The sequence below is a fragment of the Saimiri boliviensis genome, chromosome 9 (genome assembly GCF_048565385.1).
Source record: "Saimiri boliviensis isolate mSaiBol1 chromosome 9, mSaiBol1.pri, whole genome shotgun sequence".
Taxonomy (NCBI): Eukaryota; Metazoa; Chordata; class Mammalia; order Primates; family Cebidae; genus Saimiri; species Saimiri boliviensis.
Window position 1 is genome coordinate 113413249 of NC_133457.1, and position 25716 is coordinate 113438964.

General features: G+C 52.0%; 1 protein-coding gene across 1 annotated transcript; it reads left to right on the plus strand.

Moving 5' to 3' along the window:
* Positions 1 to 16762: 16762 nt before the first annotated feature.
* On the plus strand, positions 16763 to 22648 carry SNAI1 (snail family transcriptional repressor 1). The gene is made up of 3 exons (XM_003932567.4): positions 16763 to 16924; positions 17613 to 18143; positions 21634 to 22648. Exons 1-3 carry the CDS (start codon positions 16843 to 16845, stop codon positions 21816 to 21818), a joined length of 798 nt encoding a protein of 265 aa, XP_003932616.1. The 5' UTR covers positions 16763 to 16842; the 3' UTR covers positions 21819 to 22648.
* Positions 22649 to 25716: the final 3068 nt, after the last annotated feature.

Here is a 25716-nt window from a genome sequence, read left to right on the forward strand (position 1 = left end):
TGGGAGGCCGAGGCGGGTGGATCACGAGGTCAAGAGATCGAAACCATCCCGGTCAACATGGTGAAACCCTGTCTCTACTAAAAATACAAAAAAATTAGCTGGGTATGGTGGCGTGTGCCTATCATCCCAGCTACTCAGGAGGATGAGGCAGGAGAATTGCCCGAACTCAGGAGGCGGAGGTTGCGGTGAGCCGAGATCGCGCCATTGCACTTGAGCCTGGGTAACAAGAGTGAAACTCTCTCCAAAAAAAAAAAAAAAAAAAAATTAGCATGGCATGGTGGGAGGTGCCTGTAATCCCAAGCTACTCCAGAGGCTGAGGCAGGAGAATTGCTTGAACCCGGGAGGTAGAGGTTGCAGTGAGCCCAGATCGCACCACTGCACTCCAGCCTGGGTGACAGAGCGAGACTCCAAAAACAAAACAAAACAAAAAGGGGGATTTTTTGCAATTATTGCTTTCGTTCCATGGCAGCTTGTCCACTGTGGAAGGAGCCCGGTGCAGCGGTAAGGAGAGCCTGAAGGGGGCGGTGTCATCCCGAGGCTCTGGCCTCCCGCCATTCATCACCATAGGGAGACGGGGCCTCAAACCGGAAGCACATGAAGCCGGAACTTGGAAGGCAGAGAGGGCAAGACAGGTGGGCAGGCAAGATGGTCACTGCCAGGTGGGGTCCGACCTGCCAGGTCCTCAGTGTGACCCTTTTATTCCTTCCTTGTTACTCCCTGGCCTTCTGCAGTGTCTTCTGCGGAATGTCCCATGCAGGGCTCAGCTGGGCCCCATGAATACAAGTATAGAAACAATGATAGCCTGTAATCCCAGCACTTTGGGAGGCCTAGGCGGGTGGATCACGAGGTCAAGAGATCGAGGCTGGGTGCGGTGGCTCAAGCCTGTAATCCCAGCACTTTGGGAGGCCGAGGCGGGTGGATCACGAGGTCGAGAGATCGAGACCATCCCGGTCAACATGGTGAAACCCCGTCTCTACTAAAAATACAAAAAACCAGCTGGGCGTGGTGGCGCATGCCTGTAATCCCAGCTACTTAGGAGGCTGAGGCAGGAGAATTGCCTGAGCCCAGGAGGTGGAGGTTGCGGTGAGCCGAGATCGTGCCATTGCACTCCAGCCTGGGTAACGAGTGAAACTCCATCTCAAAAAAAAAAAAAAAAAAGAAAAAGAAACAATGATGGTAATTATTTTCATCCCTGGTTCCTGATGGTAATTTTGATTTAATCCTCCCCGTTTTGGGTCCTGAAAGGTGATCAGGCATTCAGTTGCTCCAGGAAAGTGGATCTAATGGAATTATCTTAGCCAGTGTTGGTGGAGGGATACTAAATAGCATTACCTTTACAGATGAGGGAATGGAGCCTAGAGAAGCTGAGGTAATTTGTCCAGGACAGGAAGTGAGACTTGATATTACAGTGCAGAGGTGTGATTAGATGTATAGTCCCCAGCCCAGACCTCATGGCATCTCCTATTCCCAGCATCCACACTGACTAGCTGATCTAGGGGTCAGCTGATCACTCACCAGCTTGACCTTGGACAAGTTATTCTACTCCTTCTGTGCTTATCTGTAAATAGGCTAATAAGTGTCTTCCTAACAGAGTTGTGGAATTTAGTAATAATCCAGGGCATGGCACAATGTAAGTGCTTAATCAGTGAGAGCTACCAATGTCACTATTGTTTGTCTCAAGACCTCCCAGGGCCTGACCCCACCCCAGAAGACTAGCTGTTAATGTTTAATGACTAAACACTACTATGAAGTGAGGTGATTCCCTAATTAGGCCTGAAGAGATGAATTACCTGGAAGGCACTTGCCACAAAATCTATTCTCAGGCCCCTGCCCTAGAGATTCTAATTGGTGGGGCCAGGAAATCTGTATCTTTAAAAAAGCCTCAGGTGAAATGCATCTGTAGGCTGGTTTCGAAAGTCCTTATGTAAGACCCGATAGTCCAGGCATGGTAGCTCACGCCTGTAATCTCAGCACTTTTGGAGGCCGAGGAGGGCAGATCATGAAATCAAGAGATCGAGACCAGCTTGGCCAACATAGTGAAACCCCGTCTGTACTAAAAATATAAAAATTAGCTGGGTGTGGTGGTGCACACCTATAGTCTCAGCTACTCAGGAGGCTGAGGCAAGACAATTGCTTGAACCCGGGAGGTGGAGGTTGCAGTGAGCCAAGATTGCACCACTGCACTCCAGCCTGGTGACAAAGCGCGATTCCAACTCAAAAAAAAAGAAAAAAGGGCTGGGCGCGGTGGCTCAAGCCTGTAATCCCAGCACTTTGGGAGGCCGAGGCGGGTGGATCACGAGGTCGAGAGATCGAGACCATCCTGGTCAACATGGTGAAACCCCGTCTCTACTAAAAATACAAAAAATTAGCTGGGCATGGTGGTGCGTGCCTGTAATCCCAGCTACTCAGGAGGCTGAGGCAGGAGAATTGCCTGAACCCAGGAGGCGGAGGTTGCGGTGAGCCGAGATCGCGCCATTGCACTCCAGCCTGGGTAACAAGCGCGAAACTCCGTCTCAAAAAAAAAAAAAAAAAAAAAAAAAGACCGGATGATGCTACACCAAACACATTACCATGGGGTTGGGGGGAGACTCTTGGTGATTAGAATCAGGTGGACAAGCTCAACCCTTACAGGTTGCAAGAATTTAAAGTCATGATTACCTTTTCTCATTATAAAGTCATCTATGGCTGGGTGCCGTGGCTCACACCTGTAATCCCAGCACTTTGGGATGTCTAGGTGGGAAGATTGCCAAAGCCCAGGAGTTCGAGACCAGCCTGGGCAACATGGTAAAACCCTGTCTCTACAAAAAAATGCAAAAAAGCAGCCGGGCATGGTGATGCACACTTGTAGTCCCAGCTGGGAGGCTGAGGTGGGAGAATCCCTTGAGCCCACGAGGTAGAGGTTGCAGTAAGGCAAGATCCCCTCACTGCCCTCAAGGCTGGGCAACAGAGTGAGACACTGTCCCCACCCCCCATAAAAATCATGTATCGTATTTACATGGTCTCAGGTGATCTCATACATTCTTTAGAAAGGGAAAATCAGTGACTTTGTAGAATCACTGCTGGTGGCGAAACCTGGCTGATTCCATTTTAACTAAGCGATGAAAGTTAGTGTCACAGATAATGGATCAGACTATTGGTGACTCAGTGGGTGGGACACACTGAAGATGTAGCACCACTTCTGTGGTTCCACGCAGGAAAACATAGTAGTCGAGCGTCATCAGAAGGAAGTATCAGGCAAGTCCAACTGAGGGACAGTCCACGAATCTTTCAAAGTGTCAAGATCAGAAAATAAGATGCCTGGCAACTAGTTGCAATGCTGCATGATCCTGAATCAGATCCTTGAGGTGTAGGGGTTGCCATAAGGATGTTATTGGGCCAATTGAATATGGCCTATGGAATAAGGAATAAGTAATTGATCAATGTTAGATTTTCTGATTTTGATAATATCACAGTTACATAATAGAATGTCCTTGTTCTTAGCAGATATACAGTAAAGAGTATAGGGGTAAAGGGGCATGACATCTCTAATCCACTCTGATATGGTTTAGAAAATAATAGTGTGGGCCAGGTGTGGTGGCTCATGCCTGTAATCCCAGCACTTTGGGAGGCCGAAGCGGGTGGATTACAAGATCAGGAGTTCAAGACCAGCCTGGCCATGATGATGATACCCCATCTCTACTAAAAATATACAGATTAGCTCAGTGCAGTGGCAGGCACCTGTAATCACAGCTACTTGGGAGGCTGAGGCAGGAGAATTGCTTGAACCCTGGGGGCAGAGGTTGCAGTGAGCCAAGATCACACCACTGCACTCCAGCCTGGGCGACAGAGTAAGACTCTGTCTCAAAATAATAATAATAGTGTATGTGCAAATAACAGATATATATATATACACACACACATGAGCACACAGGTAGGATATAATAAAGCAAATATACACAGTGTTAACAATCATAATGCCCCTTGTTTAAAAAAAAATAACAGGGAAGAAAAACAAAGACAAAAGTGGAAGCCACTCCTCCTCCTGTCCCCCAAACCGCCGCCTGAGACAACCAGGACGACAATTTCAATCAGTAGTGAAACTCTTACAAATCTTTGGGTCATCATTTTTTTTTTTTTTTTTTTTGAGATGGAGTTTCGCTCTTGTTACCCAGGCTGGAGTGCAATGGCGCAATCTCGGCTCACCGCAACCTCCACCTCCCGGGTTCAGGCAATTCTCCTGCCTCAGCCTCCTGAGTAGCTGGGGTTACAGGCACGCGCCACCATGCCCAGCTAATTTTTTGTATTTTTAGTAGAGACAGGGTTTCACCATGTTGACCAGGATGGTCTCGATCTCTTGACCTCGTGATCCACCCGCCTTGGCCTCCCAAAGTGCTGGGATTACAGGCTTGAGCCACCACGCCCGGCTTGGGTCATCATATTTTTGATTGAAACGAAAAATGGATGAATGCTTTACTTTCCGTCTATAACTTGTGTTTTTCGCTCTGCTATCTGTCAACATCTTTCCATGTTGGTTTTTCTGTTTTCTTTTTGAGACAGAGTCTTACTCTGTCACCAGGCTGGAGTACAGTGGCGTGATCTAGGCTCACGGCAACCTCTACCTCCCAGGTTCAAGCAATTCTTCTGCCTCAGCCTCCCGAGTAGCTGGGACTACAGTTGCGCACCACCACACCCAGCTAATTTTTGTATTTTTAGAAGAGACGGGATTTCACTGTGTTGGCCAGGATGGTCTTGATCTCTCAACCTCGTGATCTGCCCACCTCGGCCTCCCAAAGTGCTGGCATTACAGGTGTGAGCCATCGCACCCAGCCCAGGGAGTGCTTTCATTAGAGACTGACAAGGAATTCCTCCAGTCCATGGGGTCTCCATGGCCACAGGAATCCAGTCAGAAAAGTGACTAAGCAACTTTTAGAAACACACCCTGCAGATAAAATTGTAGATGAGGTCAGAGTCCTTTGTGCAAAGATCTTCATGGGGCTATTGTTCCTGGAAAGCAAAAAAATGGGAAACGACTAATTGCCCATCAACAAGGGACTGGTTATAGATTGTTCTGGAAATGCTGATAGGAGCCCATCTCCAAGTCGGGTGGGCAGGTAATAGCAAATAAGACCACCGGACCCTCAGTTAAATTGAATTTAAAATAAAGCATATGTCAGCCGGGCGCGGTGGCTCAAGCCTGTAATCCCAGCACTTTGGGAGGCCGAGGTGGGTGGATCATGAGGTCGGGAGATCAAGACCATCCTGGTCAACATGGTGAAACCCCGTCTCTACTAAAAATACAAAAAATTAGCCGGGCATGGTGGTGCGTGCCTGTAATCCCAGCTACTCAGGAGGCTGAGGCGGGAGAATTGCCTGAACCCAGGAGGCGGAGGTTGCTGTGAGCCGAGATCGCGCCATTGCACTCCAGCCTGGGTAACAAGAGCGAAACTCCGTCTCAAAAAAAAAAAAAAAAAAAAAAAAAGCATATGTCTCATGCAGCCTTACACACTAAAAACCTATTTGTTGGCAGGGGCACAGTGGCTCCTGCCTGTAATCCCAGAACTTTGGGAGGCCAAGGTGGGCAGATCACGAGGTCAAGAGATCGAGACCTTCCTGGCCAACGTGGTGAAACCCCGTCTCTACAAATACAAAAATTATCTGGGCATGGTGGCGCGTACCTGTGATCCCAAATACTCAAAAGGCTGAGGCACAAAAAGCACTTGGGCCCAGGAGGTGGAGGTTGCAGTGAGCTGAGATGGCACCATTGCACGCCAGCCTGGTGACAGAGCAAGACTCCATCTCTGAAACAAAAAACAAAAAAACCTATTGTTTATCTAAAATTCATATGTAATTGGGCATCTGTATTGTATCTGGAATCTATCAGTCTCCAGGATAAGTGAGAAAAGCCAGGCAAAGTTAGGATAAGGTTGCTCTTGGTGAGGGTGTGTGTCTGTGTGTGCTGCTGAGGGGGCCATCAGTTTCAGCTCCTGTCCTGGGTGTGGTTACAGTTGAAGGGTCCGGACTGATTGGGGTCACATAACCAGAGGTTGAAGGGCTAAGCTCCACCCCAGACTCTGAGCTCTGTAGCGATTTGTATATATGTATTAAAAGTGTTAATGTTTTCAATAAAAATACAAAAACAGACCACAATTTTCTAAACTCCATTTGAACATTTCTGATTTTAAAAAATCCTGCCAGTCTCAGAAACTCTAAGGACCTTCCTGAACACTCTCATTTCCTGGAACACTCATCTGCCCCTGGGCTTTTTCATCATGGTCACCTGGAATGCCCTTTCATCCCCCACCCCGCACCGCTCACCTGCTCATGCCTGTGACCTCAACCTGGCGTCAGCCTGGCTCTTACTCCTCTGAGTCACCTTAGGTGCCTTGGAGTTGCATGGACACTGAACCAGCTGTTACCCCTCTTCCCCTATCTCCTGTGAGCTGCGAAGGTGCAGGGACCTTGTCAGTGTGCAGCTGGTTTACCACAGTATCCCAGCCCATTCAGCCGGGTCCACGCCATGGCTGGCTTACTATGCCTTGGGGATGTTAGTACATCCTCTCTCTGAGCCTTAGTTTCCTCATTTGTAAAATGGAGCCGATAATCTTGCCTACCACTCAAGGCCAATGTGACAGAGATGGGAAAGAGAAATGGCATTAGCATCACTAAGGTAATATGTGAACTAAGGCCGGCTCCGGGGAGATCTGGGGAAGGGTGTTCTAGGCACCTTTAGGGGAAAAAAAAAAAACGGAGACTGCCGGCAGCCGCGAGAGCCGGGTCAGGGCGGTCTTCGGTCAGCCAAGTCCCTAAAAAAAAAGAAAGTAAAAGAAAAGAGTTTGCTCCACCAGGCACGGTGGCTCATACCTGGAATCCCAGCACTTTGAAAGGCCAGGTGGGCGGGTGATCTGAGGCCGGGAGTTTGAGACCAGCCTGACCAACATGGAGAAACCTCGTCTCTATGACAAATACAAAATTAGCTGGGCGTGGTGGCGCATGCCTGTAATCCCAGCTACTTGGGAGGCTGAGGCAGGGGAATCCCTTGAACCTGGGAGGTGAAGGTTGCCATGTGCCAAGACAGCGCCATTGCCCTCCAGCCTGGGCAACAAGAGCGAAACTCTCAAAAAAAAAAAAAAAAAAGTTTGCTCTCATTTTCCCCTCCTTGTCAATACCTCTCACCTGCTGTGGGTCAGAGATGCACAAAGCTCTGCAGGTATGCAAGGTAGGTGCACAGGTACGGGAGCCAGAGACCCTGGGGCTTTCCTGGAGGTAGGTTCAGCCTCTGCCAGGAAGATGGAGAGAGCGGGGCTCTATTTAGTGCAGTCTGAGGGTTCTGCACCAAGGCCGAGACAGTCTGAAAGAGCAGTGTGAGAGCAAGTGTGTGTCTGAGAGCCCCTGAGCCTGCCCACCCTGCAAGTGCCCGGAGACTCACTGGGAAAGGAGTGCTTTGCGCCATAGCAACATCCCAGTGGCCTGTGTCAGGCCTTGAGCTCCAGAGGCATTGACCTCCCAGGTGTGGAGCTGGAAGGTGTGTGATCAGACCTGGGCAGGTGCAAAAAGCCTGGCTTCAAACATCCACCCCGGAAGGCTTCCACAACTACTTTCCTTTTTTTTTTTTTTTTTTTTTGAGACGGAGCTTCGCTCTCGTTACCCAGGCTGGAGTGCAATGGTGCGATCTCGGCTCACCGCAACCTCCGCCTCCTGGGTTCAGGCAATTCTCCTGCCTCAGCCTCCTGAGTAGCTGGGATTACAGGCACGCGCCACCATGCTCAGCTGATTTTTTGTATATTTTAGTAGAGATGGGGGTTTCACCATGTTGACCAGGATGGTCTCGATCTCTTGACCTCGTGATCCACCCGCCTTGGCCTCCCAAAGTGCTGGGATCACAGGCCCAAGCCACCGTACAACTTTCCTTTTTCCAAGGTGACCACCTCATCCCACTTTGTCCAGGATTGCCCCAGAACACCCTCAGTGCCAGGCAAACTGGGCTGATTGGTCACCAGACATATCACTCCATTGGACAGAGGAGGAAGAGTCTCAGAGGCTGTCGATATCTGCCTTACTTTTTTTGTGGCTGGGTTTTTTCATGAAAAGTTTATTTGAAATGGTGACACATATATCTAAAATAAACATTCATATTCTTCAAAAATGGTTTCTAGAGGTTGGGCGCAGAGGCTCATGCCTGTAATCCCAGCACTTTGGGAGGCCAAGGCAGGCAGATCACCTGAGGTCAGGAGTTCGAGACTACCCTGGCCAATATGGCAAACCCATCTCTAATACAAATACAAAACTTAGCTGGGTGCAGTGGCATATGCCTTTAATCCCAGCTCCTCAGGTGACTGAGGCAGGAGACTTGCTTGAACTGGGGAAGTAGAGGTTGCAGTGAGCTGCGATCGAGCAACTGCACTCCAGCCTGGGCGACAGAGCCAGACTCGTCTTAAAAAAAAAAAAAAAAAAAAATGCTTGTAGAAAAAGAAGAACTCTCTCCTTCCTTCCCTCCCTCCCTCCCTCCTCCTCCTCCTCTTCCTTCTTCTTTCTCTTCTCTCTCTCTTTCTTTCTTTCTTTCTTTCTTTCTGATGGAGTCTTGCTCTGTCACCCAGGCTGGAGTGCAATGGCGCAATCTAGGCTCACTGCAACCTCTGCCTCCGAGGTTCAAGAGATTTCCTGCCTCAGCCTCCCAAGTAGCTGGGACTACAGGTGTGTTCCACCACACCCAGATAGTTTTGGTATTTTTAGTACAGACGGGGTTTCTCCATGTTGGTCAGGCTGGTCTTGAACTCCCAACCTCAGGTGATCCACCCACCTCAGCCTCACAAAGTACTGGGATTACAGGCATGAGCCACTGTGCCCGAACTGTTTTTCATCAAAAAAAAAAAAAAAATTTTTTTTTTGAGACCAGGTCTCTTGTTGCCACCCAGGCTGGAGTGCAGTGGTGTGATATTGGCTCACTGCAGCCTCAATTGCCCAGGCTTAAGCAATCCTCCCACCTTAGCCTCCTGCTTAGCTGGGACTACAGTACACAACACTACACCAGCTACTTTTTGTATTTATTTTTTGGTATAGGTGGGGTTTTGCCATGTTGGTCAGGCTGGTCTCGAACTTCTGAACTCAAGCAATCCACCCTTCTTGGCCAGCTAAAGTGCTGGGACTACAGGCATGAGCCACCGTGCCCAGCCTGTTCGTTTTTAAAATATAAATAATAGAGACAGGGTCTTGATATGTTGCCCAGGCTGGCCTTGAACTCCTAGACTCAACTGATCCTCTTGCCTTGGCCTCCCAAAGTGCTGGGATTACAGGTGTGAGACACTGGGCCCAGCCAGGAATTTTTTTTTTAAAGTATGAATTATTATTATTATTATTTGGAGACAGAGTGTCTATTGTCCAGGCTGGAGTTCAATGGCGAAATCACTGCTCACAGCACCCTTGACCTCCTGGCTCAAGTGATCCTTTCACTTCAGCCTCCCAAGTTGCTGAAACTGTAGGTGCACGCTGTCACACCTGGCTAAATTCTGTATTTTTTGTAGAGATGAGGTTTCGTCATTTTGCCCAGGCTGGTCTTGAATTCCCAGGCTCAAACAATCTGCCCACCTCAGCTTCCAAAGTGCTGGGATTACAGGCATGAACCATGATGTCCAGCAAGCATGGAATTTTGAAGGTTCACGTACCGCCTTAGCTGAGGTTCCAAGTGTGTTATCTATCATTAAATCAGTTGCAATGTTCATCTATAGAAGCCACTCTTAGCTCAAGGACCATACAAAAAGCAAACCTTGGTCAGATTTGGCTTGAGGGCTGTAGTTTGGCAGCCTGTGGTCTAAAGGGAAATCAACAAAATAAATGAAACATACACCATGCCCAGATTGTGAGCGAAGTGGAGAAAAACCAAGCAGCGAGAGGGTAAGGAGTGCCAGAGGGAAAGGGAGGAGAGGGGAATGAATTGGTGGCCTGGGGGGCTTTGCTGTGATGGGGGTGAGCCCCGGGCTATCTGGGAGAAGAGCTGGGAGAAGACAGAGAACACCAGATGCAAGGTCCCGAAGCAGGAGCAGGGCTGGTGTGGTTTCCCCTGCAGCTGGAGCCTTGGGGGCGATGGGAAGCATGGGGTCTAGGGTGGGGAGCACAAGGGGTAACGGGGGGCGGGGCTCCAATCCTGTATGGCCTTGTGGGCCATGGTGAAAGCTCTGGCTTTTCCTACAAGAGAGCAGGGACTGGAGAGGGTAATGTACCCACAGAAGGGCATCAACTTTTTTTTTTTTTTTTTTTTTTTTAAAACAGAGTCTTACTCTGTTGCCAGGCTGGAGTACAGTTAAGATCTCTGCTCACTGCAACCTCTGACTCCCAGGTTCCAGAGATTCTTTTGCCTCAGCTTCCCGAGTAGCTGGGATTACAGGCATGCACCACCACACCTAGCTAACTTTTGTATTTTTAGTAAAGACTGGGTTTCACCATGTTGGTCAGGTTAGTCTTGAATTCCTGACTTCACGATCTGCCTGCCCTGGCCTCCCAAAGTTTTGGTATTACAGGTGTGAGCCACCTCGCCCAGCCATTTTTTTTTTTTTTTTTTTTTTTTGAGATGGAGTCTTGCTCTGTCACCCAGGCTGGAGTACAGTGGCAAAATCTCAGATCACCGCAACCTCCACCTCCCAGGGTCAAGCTATTCTCCTGCCTGAGCCTCCCAAGTAGCTGAGACTACAGGCGCGTGCCACCACGCCTGGCTAATTTTTTCTATTTTTGGTAGTGGCAGGGTTTCGACATGTTGGCCAGGCTGGTCTGAATGCCTGATCTCAGGTGATCTGCCCACCTCAGACTCCCAAAGTGCTGAGATTACGGGCGTGAGCCACCGCGCCCAGTCAGGTATTGTTTTATAAATCCAGAATGAGGACGGCAGTAGAGCACTGACTCATTCAGGGAACTTTCTGTAGACAATGTCTTTCTCCTGGTCAAGATTAACTTTCCAAATGATCAATTTATTCACTGATGATGATCCAATCAACAGGGGCCAGCAGCCTAATAAACAAAGAGCTCTTAGAAATTAAGAAGTTCATTCACTAGAAGGACATGCAGGATTAAACAAACAGAAGGAAATCAAGTTAATCAATTTGGTGACCAAAGGACATGAAGCAATAGTTCAGAGCACAGAGAAACAGAAAGGGCTTTGGAGTACGTAAACAATGCTCCACCCTGGCCGCATTCGGTGGCTCTCCCCTGTAATCCCAGCACTTTGGGAGGCTGAGGTGGGCGAGTCACCTGAGGTCAGGAGTTTGAGACTAGCCTGACCAACACGGAGAAACCTTGTTTCTACTAAGAATACAAAATGAGCTGGGAGTGGTGGCGCATGCCTGTAATCCCAGCTACTCGGACGGCTGGGGCAGGAGAATCACTTGAACCCAGGAGGCGGAGGTTTCACCGAGCCGGGATCACGTCATTGCCCTCCATCCTTGGAAACAAGAGTGAAACTCCGCCTCAGAAAAAAAAAAAAAGAAAAAAAAGCTCCACCCCAGTCACGTGAAATGCAAATGACAACAGGAGATCCCAGTTTCCCTTATCAGACAGGCAAAGATAAAAAAGGTAAAGGCCAGCAAATGGCTCATGATTGTAATCTCAGTACTTTGGGAGGCTGAGGCAGGTGAATCACATGAGCCAAGGAGTTTGAGCTTAGACAACATGGCAAAACCTTGGCTCTACAAAAAATAAATAAATAAATAAATAAAAATAAGATAATTAGCCGGATGTGATGCCTCACACCTGTAGACCCAGCTACTCTTGAGGCTGAGGTGGGAGGATCGCTTGAGCCTGGGAGTCGGTGGTTGCAATGAGCAGAGATTGTGCCATGGCACTCCAGTCTGGGTGACAGAGTAAGACTGTCTCAAAAAATAAAAATAAAAAAAAGTTAGAGTCAGGTGTGGTGGCTCACACCTGTAGGCCTGTAGTCCTAGCTGCTCAAGAGGCTGAGGCAGGAGAATCACTTGAGCCCAGGAGATGGAGGCTGCAGTGAGCTATGAACAAGCCACTGCACTCCAGCCTGGGCAACATAGCGAGATCCTGTGTCAAAAAAAAAAAAAAAAAAAAAAAAAATGACAATACTCTGTGTTGGGCAGCTTTTGAAAAGGGGCCCTGAACTCCCTGCTAGTGGAGTTTAATCTTTTTGGATGACATTCGGACAAATGTGGCAACATTTTATATAACATATCCTTTGATATGGAGTGCAAAGATGTGTGTATATATAGGGCATTCATTGAAATTGCCGCATTATTTGTAGTAGCCAATAAATTGCAATCTAACCTAAATGCCCATCATGAGTCTTCTCATTAGGTAAATTGTGTGGAGGTGGTATAATCCATACAAAAAAAGTCTGCAGCCCTGCAGAAAGTTAAGGGCACCGCATGTCATGATATGGGATGATTTTTAAAACACTGAATATTGCTATAGCATTAGCCATGTGATAACAATTCAAAAGCAAAAAATGTTATTATAGCAAGTTGTAGGCTAGTGTGGAGGTTCCTATTTGTAATACATAAAGGGTTATATATATATAAAATACAGGACCTCACTCTCTTGCCTAGGCTGGAGTGCAGAGGTGTGATCTTGGCTCACAGCAGCCTCCCGGCTCAAGTGATCCTCCCACCTCAGCCTCCCGAGTACCTGGGACGACAGGCAGGCAACATGCCTGACTTTTTTCTTTTCTTTTAAAGAGACATCGCTTTGTTTTTGCCCGGGCTTGTCTCAAACTTCTGGGATCAAGTGATCCTCCTACCTTGGCCTCCCAAAGCACTGGGATTACAAGCGTAAGCCACCATGCACTGCGCATGCCCATGTTAATATATACGTAGGCCATCTCTGGAAGGTCATACAAGTTACTAGTTTAAAAAAAAAAGTTTGCTTTGGGAAAGGAAAAGGAGGTCTGGAATGGAGGGAGACTTCTTTTAGTTGGGTAATTGTAAATCACATTATTTAGCTACTGGTTTTACTTCTAGTGGGAGATCGGCAGCTGCAGAAAATGCAGGTTTCTATTCAAATGTATGTTCAGAAGCCTTTCGTGATCCCACTAGGTATTCCCAGATTGCCCTCCCGGGGCACCAGCCTTCCAACCCCAAGAAAGGCGCGTGCGCCCAGCACCCCGCGACGATTGCAGAGAGGCTTCTTGGCCAGCAGAGGGCGCCAGAGGACCGCGCCCCGGGCCTCGGGCGGGACCCCTCGTGCGGGGAGGGAGCTAGGGCCTGGCCCTGCCGGGTCCAAGGCCGCCAGCGCTGGAAAAGTTGCCCATTTCCGGGAGGACCTGACGCCACAGTATCAAAAGTGTCACCTCGCCTTCCCCTGCAAAGGGAGTTGGACCGCGGCCGAGAGGCCTGGCCCGAAGCCTCCTCTCACCTCGTGGTCTCCGCCGCCTGCAGGAGGGAGGGTGGCGAGGGCGGGCCTGGAGCGGGCGGCGGGGACAACTCGATCCGATCCGAGCAAGTCCCCTGCCCTTTGCGTTGCCGCCCACCCCCATGCCCCGCGCAGGTGCCCGACCATTGAAGGAAAGTGGAAAGCGTGAGGCCCAGGCGGTGGCTGCCTGCAAGTACTTGACTGAGCCCCCACTACTGCTTCGAAGAAAACAGAATAAGGCAAGGAGAGAGAAAGGTGGCCCAGGCGCGGTGGCTCACTCCTGCTGTCTCACCAAGTTGGGGGGCCAAGGTGGGAAGATCGATTGAGCCGCAGAGTTCGAGACCAGCCTGGGTAACATAGCGGGAACCCCATCTCTACAAAAAATAAATTAGCCAGGCATGGGAGCGCGTCTCAGCGAAGAAAGAGGGAAAATGAGAAAAGGTGAGTTCTTGGGCAGGGGTGGGTCCTACTTTAGCTAGGGTGATCAGGGGAGGCTCCCCCGAGGAGGTGACTTACATTTTTTGTGTTAAATATATCATTCATTCCTAAAAGTGTTTAAATTGTCTATGTACACTGAAGGTCATGAAGTTACTGTAAAATAAACAGTCTGTGTACGGTGTACTACTAATAATAAAGATCCTCCTCTGCCTAGGAGATAGATCATTACCAAAATTCTAGAAGCTTCATGTGCAGTCTGTTCTTGCCTCCGCTCCCCACCAGCCACTCTTCAGAATTTTGTATCAAACATTTCCTTGCAGCCAGCGTGGTGGCTCACCCCTGTAATCCCTGCCCTTTGGGAGGCTGAGCCCAGGAGTTCCAGGCTGCAGTGAGCCGTGATCGAGCCACTGCACTCCAGCCTGAGTGACAGAGCAAGACCTTGTCTCAAAAACAAAACAAAAAAGCACTTCCTTGCTTTTCTTTCTAATTCTACAACCCCCACATACATCCTTAAATAATATAGGGTTTCATCTGCCTGCTTCAAAACCTCATGTAAATCCAAATAACTATGCATTTGTTTATGACTTCTGCTCCACACTCTGTTTCTGAGATTTATCCCTGCAGCTGCACGGAGCTGTGGTTGGTTTTTGTTGCTGTATAGTATTCTATTACAGGATCGCACCGCGGTTCATTAATCCATTCTACTGTTGATAAACAGTTGTGTTGTATCCAGTTTTGTTTTTGATTTTTTGCTATTAGGAACGAGAGTGCAATATCCTTTTGTGTTTTTTTTTTTTCTGGGTTTGGGGCTGGACAGCAGTTCTTAACCTTGCTCATCATAATCCCAAGGGGAGTTTTTAAAAATGCTGATGCCAGAGGCCCCACCCAAACTAATTAAATCAGGATGTGGGTGGGGATGGGTGGACAGAGGCTTGGGTGTTTTAATCCTTCTCTATGGGGATCGAATGTGTTGCCAGAGCTGAGAACCCCTGGGATGCAGCTGGCTTGAGGACCGACTTGCTGGGAGAGGAGAGTCACCTGTTACGAGCTGATGCAAAACTTTTCCAAAGTGACTGTGCCCACTGACACTCTTGCCTGTCTGCACCTCCTCATCCACACTTGACGGTGACCACATTTTTCCTTGTTACCCTTCGGAAATGGCATCTCACTGTGGCTTGAATTTGCCATTTCTCTCTTTAATAAATGAGGCTGAGCCGTTGGTGACGTTGCTGCTGAAACAAACCGTGAAAGGCAGCCAGCGGGAAGATCTAGAAGCAAAAGACTTAGGGGCGAGGAGGGGGAACGGCAGGTGCAAGGTGGCAAACGTCTGGGATGTTGCAGGCACAGAAGGAAGGCTGGGGGCGGGATCCTTGTGCTTGGGGGAGGGAGAGAGGCTCAAGCCAAGGTCAGCCGGGGTCAGAGCAGCGGGGCCCAGTTGGCGGAGGAGAGGATGTCGGCTTTTTACTCTGAGACAGGCGCATGGGCGGGTTTGAGCAGAGGAGGGGGTGATCTGGCCTCACGCTAGCTTCAAGGAGAGGATCCTGATTGGAGCTAAATTGACATGGGAGGGGAGTATTCTGCATAATGACTACTTGTTGCCTGTCTCCCCCACCCTACTCCCACTCTCCAGCTAGAACCAGGGGAGGATGGTTTTGCTCACTGCTGTTACACCCCACACCAAGTGCCCTTCGAGCTGTTGCTGTTGGCTGGTGGGTAGGGTGAGCAAAGGTGTTCATAGTCTTCCTTCACAGGTGGAAACAGGCACGGCGAGACCTGTGGGGTTTATTTCAGCACCACCCCTTGGCCTGGCATGCCCCCCAGGAAAGCTGGGGTGGGGTGCAGCTGCTTCTCACCTGGGCCCACCCCACATACATTCAGTCAGGGTCTCCTAGGAGCCGTGAGAGCCTTTAGATGGGATCGGGAATCTTCAAAGGGCTCAGGAGACACACCTGCCTCATCCCAGCTCTTTGCCGGTCTACGGGGATCTTTTTCAAGGAAACTCTAACCAGGTCCCTCCTCAGCTGAAAATCCTTCGGTGGCTCCCCAGTGCCCTTGAGGCAAAGTCCAAACTCCTCACATCTGACCCCTCCGGGCCGGCCCACCCCACCCCATCCCTGGGAGCTGCTCTCCAGGAGTTACCGGGAAGCAGTTCCAGTTCTTCCCTCTGGCCTTTCCCCTTGATAATTCTTCACTTCCTCTGGGAAGTCGCCCCGACCCCCTGTCAGGTGACTCGCCTCTTAACGGTCGCCGCGTCCCATCTCTCCCCCATTTCCCTTTGCATTGTAATTGTCTGTTTACTTCGTCCATCTCCCCCACTGGACGGGTAGCTAAACTTCTAGAGAGGCTCTGAGTGTCCTGTCCAGGGCTGTGCCCCGGCCCCAGGTACAGTGCCCCACACGTGCTGGACACTGGCTAAGGGAAGGAACGGGCGCACTTCGCTAGCTGAGCCAGGCTGCTTTGCAAAAAAGCCGTGGCATTTCATGCTGCCAAGAGCCACGTGCGGTGTCCGTTTCCTCGCATCCTTCCCAGCAATATGCATTTCCCTCCTCAATGCCACGCTCTCCAGGCGCCAGCCGGGCGGAGGAAATTTCCGCTCCCTCCCAAGCCCGAGACGGGGGCGGGCGTCGGAAGGTCAGGTGTCCCGGCCCGCGCGCAGCGCCAGGGGGCGTCAGAAGCGCTCCGATCGCGGGTGGGTGCGACGGGTCCCGCCTCGCAGGGGCCTAACTGTACCCGATGTCCCGCCCCGGACAGCCCCAGCACCGGGGATGACCCGCGCTGCGCTCCCGAACCCCGCCTCGCAGGAGCCTCCGCCCGGGCTCCCAGCGCCACGCGGCGCGAGCCCGGTCCGCCCCCGGCGCACCTGCTCGGGGCGTGGCCTTCGGCGGAGACGCTCCTCCGATTGGTGCGGAGGTGACAAAGGGGCGTGGCAGATAAGACCCCTCCCCTGCCGCCCCCTGGAGTATTTAAGAGAGTTGGCGGCGCGGCTGCACTCATTGCGCGGCGGCACGGCCTAAGCAGTGGTGCTCCTGCGCTACTCCTGCGCGACTCGGCGACCCCGGTGCGTTGGCCACCATGCCGCGCTCTTTTCTCGTCAGGAAGCCCTCCGATCCCAATCGGAAGCCTAACTACAGCGAGCTGCAGGACTCTAATCCAGGTGCGTTGGAGGGGTCCCGGGCTCCAGGAGGTTTGGGGGAGACAGGCGAAGGCTGCGTGGGGGGCACCTGAGGGAGGCGGCCTGCCTGGGCCAGGATCGATTCGCAGGATGTTTTGTGGAGCATCGAGGGCTCGGGCTCGGGAGACCGGGCAGGTGGGTCTCCGGTCCCGGGGATCTATCTGAGTGGTTGTACGGGGGAGGGTGCCGTGTAGCGGGCAGGGGTCTTGCTCTTGGGGGGCCTTTGCAGCCTGCGAGAGGCGCAGGAGCTCCCGAGATGGGAAGGAGGCCTGTGCCAGGAGGGCCCGCCGGACGCTGCTGGGGAGAGTCCGGAGTCCAGAGGGTTGAGGGGAGGGGTGGAGAGGCCAGATGTGTGTGAGGAGGGGGACTGGGCGGAGTGGTGGCTCAGGGGCTGGGGTAATGGGCTTCTGACTTCAGGCTGGGGACTTGGGATTCAGGAGACGGAGATCTGGAAATGACCCTCGTCAACTGGGGGTCCTACCTGTGAGAGACTCAGGTTGGGTGACCTGGGCGAGGAGGACAAGGAATCTGGTCTGTCCTGTAGATAATTTTATTGATCTAATTATGTGTCGAGAGTCAGCCTCACCCAGCCCCTGGCCAGCGGTGGGTTCCCGTTTGTTGATTGCGTGAATGATTTAATTAACGCCTGACTCTGCTCTTTCTCCCTCAGAGTTTACTTTCCAGCAGCCCTATGACCAGGCCCACCTGCTGGCAGCCATCCCACCTCCGGAGATCCTCAACCCCACCGCCTCACTGCCAACGCTCATCTGGGACTCTGTCCTGGCCCCCCAAGCCCAGCCAATTGCCTGGGCCTCCCTTCGTCGGCCCCAGGAGAGCCCCAGGGCGGCAGAGCTGACCTCCCTGTCGGATGAGGACAGCGGGAAAGGCTCCCAGCCCCCCAGCCCACCCTCACCGGCTTCTTCGTCCTTCTCCTCCACTTCAGCCTCTTCCTTGGAGGCCGAGGCCTATGCTACCTTCCCAGGCTTGGTCCAAGTGCCCAAGCAGCTGGCCCAGCTCTCTGAGGCCAAGGATCTCCAGTCTCGAAAGGCCTTCAACTGCAAATACTGCAACAAGGAATACCTCAGCCTGGGTGCCCTCAAGATGCACATCCGAAGCCACACACTGCCCTGCGTCTGTGGCACCTGTGGGAAGGCCTTCTCTAGGCCCTGGCTGCTTCAAGGCCACGTCCGGACCCACACTGGTAAGTGCCCCTCCTGGCCCGCCCCACGGCTTTCTCTGCCAGCTTTTGTGAATCTGGGCTTACTGTTCTCATTCTCAAAGTTGTAGACACGGAGGCCCCAAGTCTCCTAACTTCTAGCTCAAGTTCAGGGGCCTGGCTCTCTGGGAACCTTTGGCAGAAATGTTCCTTCATCAGCTAAGCAGATGGGCAAAGCAGACACCTTCCCAATCCCCTGCAGCCAGTTTCTCAGCCAAATGGGTAGGAGCTGGATATGCGAAAGGTGCCACCAGCACCTTGTGGTGGTGGCCAGGTGTGAAGGGGTCCGCCCGGCCCCACCCTCTCCCGATCCACCCCTCCCTAGACAGACGGGATGTTGTCAGACCCCCCCACCTGGCTCTGAATCCTGCTTTGAGAACTTTCTCAAAGCTTGGGCTGATGTTTCACTTCTGTGAACCTCATTTTCCCTATCTTTCAGATAGGCATGAGAACAGTCTGTGGGGTTTCTATCCAGGCTAAATGCAGGAATGCGTATGGGAAGCACCTGGCAAAGTGCCTGGTACCTGCTAAATGCTCACAAAAATGCTTCCTTGCCATTTGCTCTGCTTCCCTGCTGTGTGACTTTGGGCAAGCAACTTAACCTCTCTGAGCCTCAGGGGAGGATTATGATAGCGTATGTTTTAGAGAGTGGCTGTGAAGGTTGATAATCACTTTATGCTAATCACTTTACAGTAATTTATTATACCTGATGGTTCTCTGGTCTGCTTCCCCACCCCCACTCAGTCCTATCTGGCAGACCAGGAAACGGCATCTTTGGGGCAGACAGCACAATCACGTCTTGGTATCTCGAAAATTTACTAAATGCGTAGAAAACTTTCTGGACGTGGAGAAAAGGTAGAACTTTTTAGAACTTGAACGGTGGTGGCCACCATGCCCAGAGCTGCTCTGGAGAGTGACGATTGAGAGAGGAGATTCCAAGGGTTCACCCCGGCCAGGTTCTGCCATTTCCTGACCCAGTGCCTGACCTTGGAGCGGTGAGGGTCAGTGCGGTGTCTGGAAGGCCTGGCATTTTACAGGCTTTATTGGCATCTTATTCGACTCAGACTACCCATTTCTCTTCCTTTGTGCACCCTTAGCCCTGATTTTAACATGTAAAGGTCCAACTGCCTGGCCTTCTGGGTGCCTGCCCAACTCACAGGGCTCTATTTTGGGAGCATTGAACCCCTCAGGGTGCTGCTCTCCTGCCCCCCTCCCTGGGCCCCCATCCGGCATTATTTTAATGTAAAGGCACGGCTGGGACACAGAAATCCCCTTGAAATGTATCACTGCTGTCCTCATTGACTACCATTGTGTGCCTTAATGGTGGGCCCAGTGGGTGGGGGCTGGGAGGGGTAGAGCAGGTGCATGGGGCAGCGGTGCCCAGCACCTGTTCCAGTCGCAGCTGCTGGCCCAGTGCGTGGAAGGCCCCTTTAATCCGGGGGTATCGCATGTACGGTGCCCCCCTTGGCGGCCTTTGTCCCCGCCGGCCTGGTGCCGATTTCACACTTGCCAGGAGAACCATGAAGGCGTCTGCGGGGCGCGGGATCTGAGGAGTGGTGGTCTTGGACTCCTGCGTCTGCACACAGCCCCGCTCCCAGAGCCCATCATGTCCTAGAATGTCTCCTTCCTCTTTTGTTCGGGTGTGTCTCATCACACTTAGAGCATTTACTGTGCAGGAGGCACTGCTCAGGGCTTCACCACAGCCCTGGGAAGGGGGTGCCTTCATAACCCGCTCAGTCTTACGAATGGACCGCAGGCCCCTTTACCAGATCTCCAGAGTCAGCCCTTAGTTCACAAGTGAGAACTTAACTTTCTCTTTCACATGAAGACTCAGAATGCAATCAACAAACCCTTCAGGCCTGGCTGGGTTCAGGAGTAGCGGCTGGGTGGAGTAGTATGCTCGCCCAGCCATCCCCTCCCCCGTCTCAGGTCCCCCACCCTGTGGAGTGGTGCATTTCCAGAGACAGAGCCCAGCTCTCAGGCATTCCATAGGTCCCTGTTGAATGTACAGGTCACACTGGAAGCATCCTCTGGACTCCCTCCTACCCCGCTAGCTCAGTGTAGCACCCTAGGTACCCAGGAGGTGATGGAATTAATTCACTACCAGCTCTTAAATTCCATCCAGCACTAGATTTAACAGGCCAGCCCTGGCCTTGGGGCGTATCGGACTGGGTGTGAAGGGATCGGAGAATTGCGTATTTTTTAAAAAGACTGCTCAGTATTATAGAATCGTGTCTAGCACATAGTAGGAGCTCAATAGATTTTTAACAAAATTTTATAGACAGGGTCTTTCTTTGTTGCCCAGGCTGGTCACAAACTCCTGGCTTCAATCAATTCTCCCGCCTCACTCGGCCTCCCAGAGTGATGGGATTACAGGCATGAGCCACCACACCCGGTCTTCAGAGGTTTTTGTTTAATGAGTTACTATTAGGACTTTTTGTTAGGAAAATGCTACGCCCCCCAAGAAAAGACAAAACAACATGATTGGTGGTGTTGGAACTGCAGGCTTTTGGTTGGAACAGGGATTGTGACGAGGCATGAGTGAGAGGCATGAGTGAGGGGCCGGCTCCTCTGAGGCCTTTTTGTTTTTAAAAACACCTATTTCTTCTTTAAGTGCTTATTGAGGACTGAGTTCCCAACACAGCCTCAGCCAGGCAGATGGGGTGTCGGGGGCGCAGGTTTCCGTAGCCTCCTGCGTGGTAGAAAGGAGCCCAGGCCCTGGGCTGGGCTGAAATGGACTCAGGGAAGCCCCTGCCCTTATGGGATTCAGCCTCACTGGAGAGCAGACAAGGAGGTTTGGGACTGCAGCGCCGGCGGTGGGGTGCTGGGGAAAGCAGGCTGCTGGCCGGGGGTGGCCTCACCAGCGTGCGGAGGGGGTGGGGAGGCCTGGTAAGGCTGACTCTAGCTTTGGTCCCCAACAAAGTAAATCAAGGAATGACTCCAGGACCGTAAGACACACCGGCCACGTCGTCCCTTGACTGAAGGCAGTAAGGACAGTGGGTGAAATCAGAGGCTTTGGGGTCCTTCCAGGGGACCCTGAACATGTTATTTCTGGGCCTCGGCTTCACTGTCTCTGAAATGAGGACCGCAGTAGGATCGAGTGACAGTGGGACCAATCACTAAAAGTGTGCGGTCATCATTGCGGACCCCTTCCCACGTCCCTGCAGGATGCTGAGTGCTGCACCCCATCTGCTGTCACTTACCAATCCCTATGAGTGGGGGGTGAATAGCCCCATTTTACAGGTGGGGAAGATGCAGGCTCAGAGAAGCCAGACAGCTTGCCTGGAGTTGTACCGTGGGAAGCAGCAGAGCTGTCAGGTCCCGGCCTTTGGACCCTGGCTGTGTGTTTCACTGTGGCCTGGATTTCCTGGGATCATAGGATTCTTTCAGGGTTTGGGGCACGTGGGGAGGGCTTCCCATCACTGCCAACTGCTGTGCCATGGCTCACTCAGCCTTTCTGCCATTCTGTCCCCAGGCGAGAAGCCCTTCTCCTGTCCCCACTGCAGCCGTGCCTTCGCTGACCGCTCCAACCTGCGGGCTCACCTCCAGACCCACTCGGATGTCAAGAAGTACCAGTGCCAGGCATGCGCTCGGACCTTCTCTCGAATGTCCCTGCTCCACAAGCACCAAGAGTCTGGCTGCTCAGGATGCCCCCGCTGACCCTCTAGGCCCTCCCTCTCCTTACCGGCCCCTCCCCGACAACCTCCCCCAGCCCCAGCAGGAAGGGCCCGGGTCCTTCTCACTGAATTCCCTCCGGAGCGCCCCACTTCCGGCTGCCTCAGCCCCACAGGACTTTGATGAAGGCCATTTTCTGGTTCTGTGTCCTCTGCCTGGGTCGCTCGGTGGGCACTGGAAGAGGCCTGCCCGTGGCCACTTCTGTGGAGGGAGGGCAGCTGGCAGCCCCAGGCCGGGGGCTGTCCTGAGCTGGCCTTTCTGCGTGGGTTTTTGTAGCCAGAGCTGTTTGGATACAGCTGCTTTGAGCTACGGGACGAAAGCCGACAGGCTCACCGGGAAGCGCCCACCCCACTCAGGGGACCCTACTCCCCTCACCCCCACCCCACAAGGAACCCTCAGACCACCCTCCGCGAGGTGTGACTGACTATGCAATAATCCACCCCCAGGTGCAGCCCCAGGGCCTGCGGAGGCGGCAGCAGACGAGAGCCTGCGATGCCCCCGGCCCGGGCAGCTATTTCAACCTCCTGTTTGGCGGGGTGGCACCTGTTTCCCGGGCAATTTAACAATGTCTCAAAAGGGACTGTGAGTAATGGCTGTCACTTGTCGGGGGCCTGAGTGGGGTGCTCTGGTCTGACCCATGTGTCTCCCAGAACTATTTTGGGTGCCCGACAGGTGGGCCTGGGAGGAAGATGTTTACATTTTTAAAGGTACACTGGTATTTATATTTCAAGCATTTTGCATCAAGGAAACGTTTTGTATAGTTATATGTACAGTTTATTGATATTCAATAAAGCAGTTAATTTATATATTAAAAAGTTTCTTTGTAATAGAGGGGTGGGTGTTTTGAAAGGTCTTTGGTAAGCGAGAAGGGGACAGGAATTCCTGAAGCTTAGATATTCTGACACAGCCTTAAATCTTGTCTTTGGGAACCTCGCAGGGCTTTGGAGTCCTGGGTGACACTGTCAGGGACCTCATGAGATGGGTTTTCCCCTTGGCCCGGGTGTCTTGCCTGCTGGCATGAGCCGCCAGCGTCCACGCGAGCTTGTCACTATACACTGTGGCTCTTGTTTCCTTTCTTGAGTTTTGAAGCTGATCTGACCCCTGGGGTGCAAAGCTGGCCTCCTGGGTCTTGTCAGCTAGGCAGGCTGCAAAGCTCTGTCCCAGCACTGCAGGTCTTTTCGGGTGGGATTGGCCGCTTCCTCTAGATGTGAGTGGAATTTGACCAAGGAGACAGAGGATGTCCTTCCTGTTTCCAAGGGCTCCGGGCCCCTCGGGCCTCCGTGTCAGCCCCACACCTCTGTCTTGTTGCTGGGTACCAAATGGCCTTTGATGCGAGGAAATTGGCTGGCTGGAGCCAGGAGGGTGAGAAGCCGGGCCAAAGGGTAGGGGTCACTCAGCTTCCTGCTCCCAGGACCGCGGGATGGTCAGCTTGTGTCCTGGGCTAGGGTAATTCACTCCCCGCTGGCCGGCAGTGGTGACCTCACCAGGAGAAAATGAGTGTCCTTTTTGAACACAAAAGGTGCTGGAGGTGCCAGTTTCCTGCGAGGAGCTGAGGCGTCCCAGAGCTTCGGAGCCCCAGAGTCAGGCTGGGGGTGGGGGCAGCTTCATGTTCCAAAGGAGAGATGATTCTTTCTTCTAAACAGGAAATGGTGACCCGCAGTCCGGGAGCAGCCCTTAATGACTTGCAGCTTTCCTCCCAAAAGGAAAAAAAAAAAAAAACGTTCTCTAACAATCGCCAAATTGTGGCCTCCCTCCCTGAAGGGAAGTTAGGGAGTTGGGGGAATGGGGGTTGGGCATCAATGAGCTGAGGGCCTACTGTTTCCTGGGTCCCTGCAGGTCCCTCTAGGCCGCCTCCATCCACCCACAGTAGGCGCTGCCTCTGCATGAATGATTTCATGACTTCACGTAATCCCTGAGGGTTCGGCCTCGGGAAAATGCGGTGCAGAGGTGGGCTTGCCTGAGGTCACCAAGCCTGGCTCTCCGGTCATCCTGGGAGTTAGGTAGGCCCGGCTCATGCCCCTGCCTCTCAGGACCCTTGGAGCAAGGCTCTCTCCCTCGGTGGGGCCCAGTTTCTGCCTCTATAAAAAGAGGTGAAACTGCCTTCCTCTCGAGACTATACAGAGGTGTTCATTCATTCAGGGGTTTCAAGGGGACCGTGTGTGCCAAGTCCTGGGGTTACAGCTATGAACAAGACAGGCCATCCCTGTGCTCATGGGACATATGTTCTGGTTGGGGAGACAGAAAACAAACCAGCGATTCAATAAGCCGCTTTCTACAGCGATGGTGCCAGGACAGAATGAAGGAGTGCCAGGCGCTAGAGAACAGCGGGGTGGGGCTCCCCAGGCCAAGGCAGTGAGCGCCCTGAAGAGCTGACATTCCAGCCCGGACCTGAAGGAGGAGAATGAAGAAGGAGAGGACCTGCAGGAGGGAACAGCAAGCCTGCTGGAACGTGCTGCCCCCAGGAGGAAGACCAGGATGGCGGAGGGACTGGGAAGATGGTGGGAGAGGAGAGGGGCCCAGCTCTGCAGGGCTTGTGGTGCTAGGCAGGTGGGAATTTTGTCTAAGCCCTTGGAGCAGACACAGGGGCTTTAAAGCAGACCAGTGCTGAGGCCTGCTGTACCTTTCCTGCAAAGATCTCCCTGGCTGCTGGGAAGAATAGAGCTCAGGGGTCCAGGAGGAGAAAGACAAAAGCAGGCAGACCATGAGAAAGCTAGAGGGGGCTGGGCACGCTGGCTTACGCCTGTAATCCCAGCAACTGGGGAGGCCAAGGCAGGTGGATCACCTGAGGCGAGGAGTTCGAGACCAGCCTGGACAACATGGCAAAACCCCGTCTCTACTAAAATACAAAAATTAGCCAGGTGTGGTGGTACATGCCTGTAATCCCAGCTACTTGGGAAGCTCAGGCAGGAGAATAGCTTGAGCTTGGGAGGCAGAGTTTGCAGTGAGCTGAGATCGTGCCACTGCACTCCAGCCTGGGCCACAGAATGAGAGCCTATCTCAAAATAAATAAATAAATAAAAGGCCAGAGGGGAGGAGGGAGGATGGTAGCCTGGCTCAGGGTGTTGGTGGCCTTGGAGATGAAGCCTGGATTTAAGAAACTTGTGGCAATTGTGCCCCCCCCAACCCAGGGCCTGGAACACCCGAGCCCTAGTGGCTGAGTTATTCAGTATTATTATATGGGGAAGCTGGATGTGGGGCTCACATCCGTGTAGTTCCAGCTATTTGGAGGCTGAAGTGTGAGGATCACTGGTGCCCAGGAGAAGGCCAGACTGGGCAACATAGCGAGACATTGTCTTTACAAAAAAATAAAGAAATTGGCTGGACGAGATGGCTCATACCTGTAATCCCAGCACTTTGGGAGGCCAAAGGTGGGGGAATCACTTGAGACCAGGAGTTCGAGACCCACTGGCCAACATGGTGAAATCCAGTCTCTACTGAAAAAAATACAAAAATTATCTGGGTATGGTGGCATGTGCCTGTAATCCCAGCTATTTGGGAGGCTGAGGCACAAAAATAGCTTGAACTCGGGAGGCAGAGGTTGCAGTGAGCTGAGATTGTGCCACTGCACTCCATCCTGGACTACAGAGTGAGACTCTGTCTCAAAAAAAAGCTGGGCTTGGTGGAGGGCACCGCCAAGGGGATGTTGGTTCTAGAGGGGGTAGATACTATAAAGCTGAAAAAAGAATGGGACAGCGTCTGTATTCTGATCCAGAGCAAACCCCACATCACTTAGTGAGAAATAAATCACCTGAAGATGTGCTCACTTCTGTGGGCAGAAGAGGGGTGAAAATAATCAACACGAGATTTATTCTTGTTTGTATTTGTATACGGAGACTCTGGAAGTTAGGACGATAAAGTAACAAAAGTGGTCCCCTAGGGGGTT

What these genes read in the sequence shown, in the direction of transcription:
- SNAI1 (XM_003932567.4), top strand. Translation starts at nt 16,843, where the DNA reads ATGCCGCGCTCTTTTCTCGTCAGGAAGCCCTCCGATCCCAATCGGAAG. An exon ending in GCTGCAGGACTCTAATCCAG is followed by an intron (nt 16,925 to 17,612) that starts GTGCGTTGGAGG and finishes TTTCTCCCTCAG; the next exon opens with AGTTTACTTTCCAGCAGCCC. An exon ending in CCACGTCCGGACCCACACTG is followed by an intron (nt 18,144 to 21,633) that starts GTAAGTGCCCCT and finishes TTCTGTCCCCAG; the next exon opens with GCGAGAAGCCCTTCTCCTGT.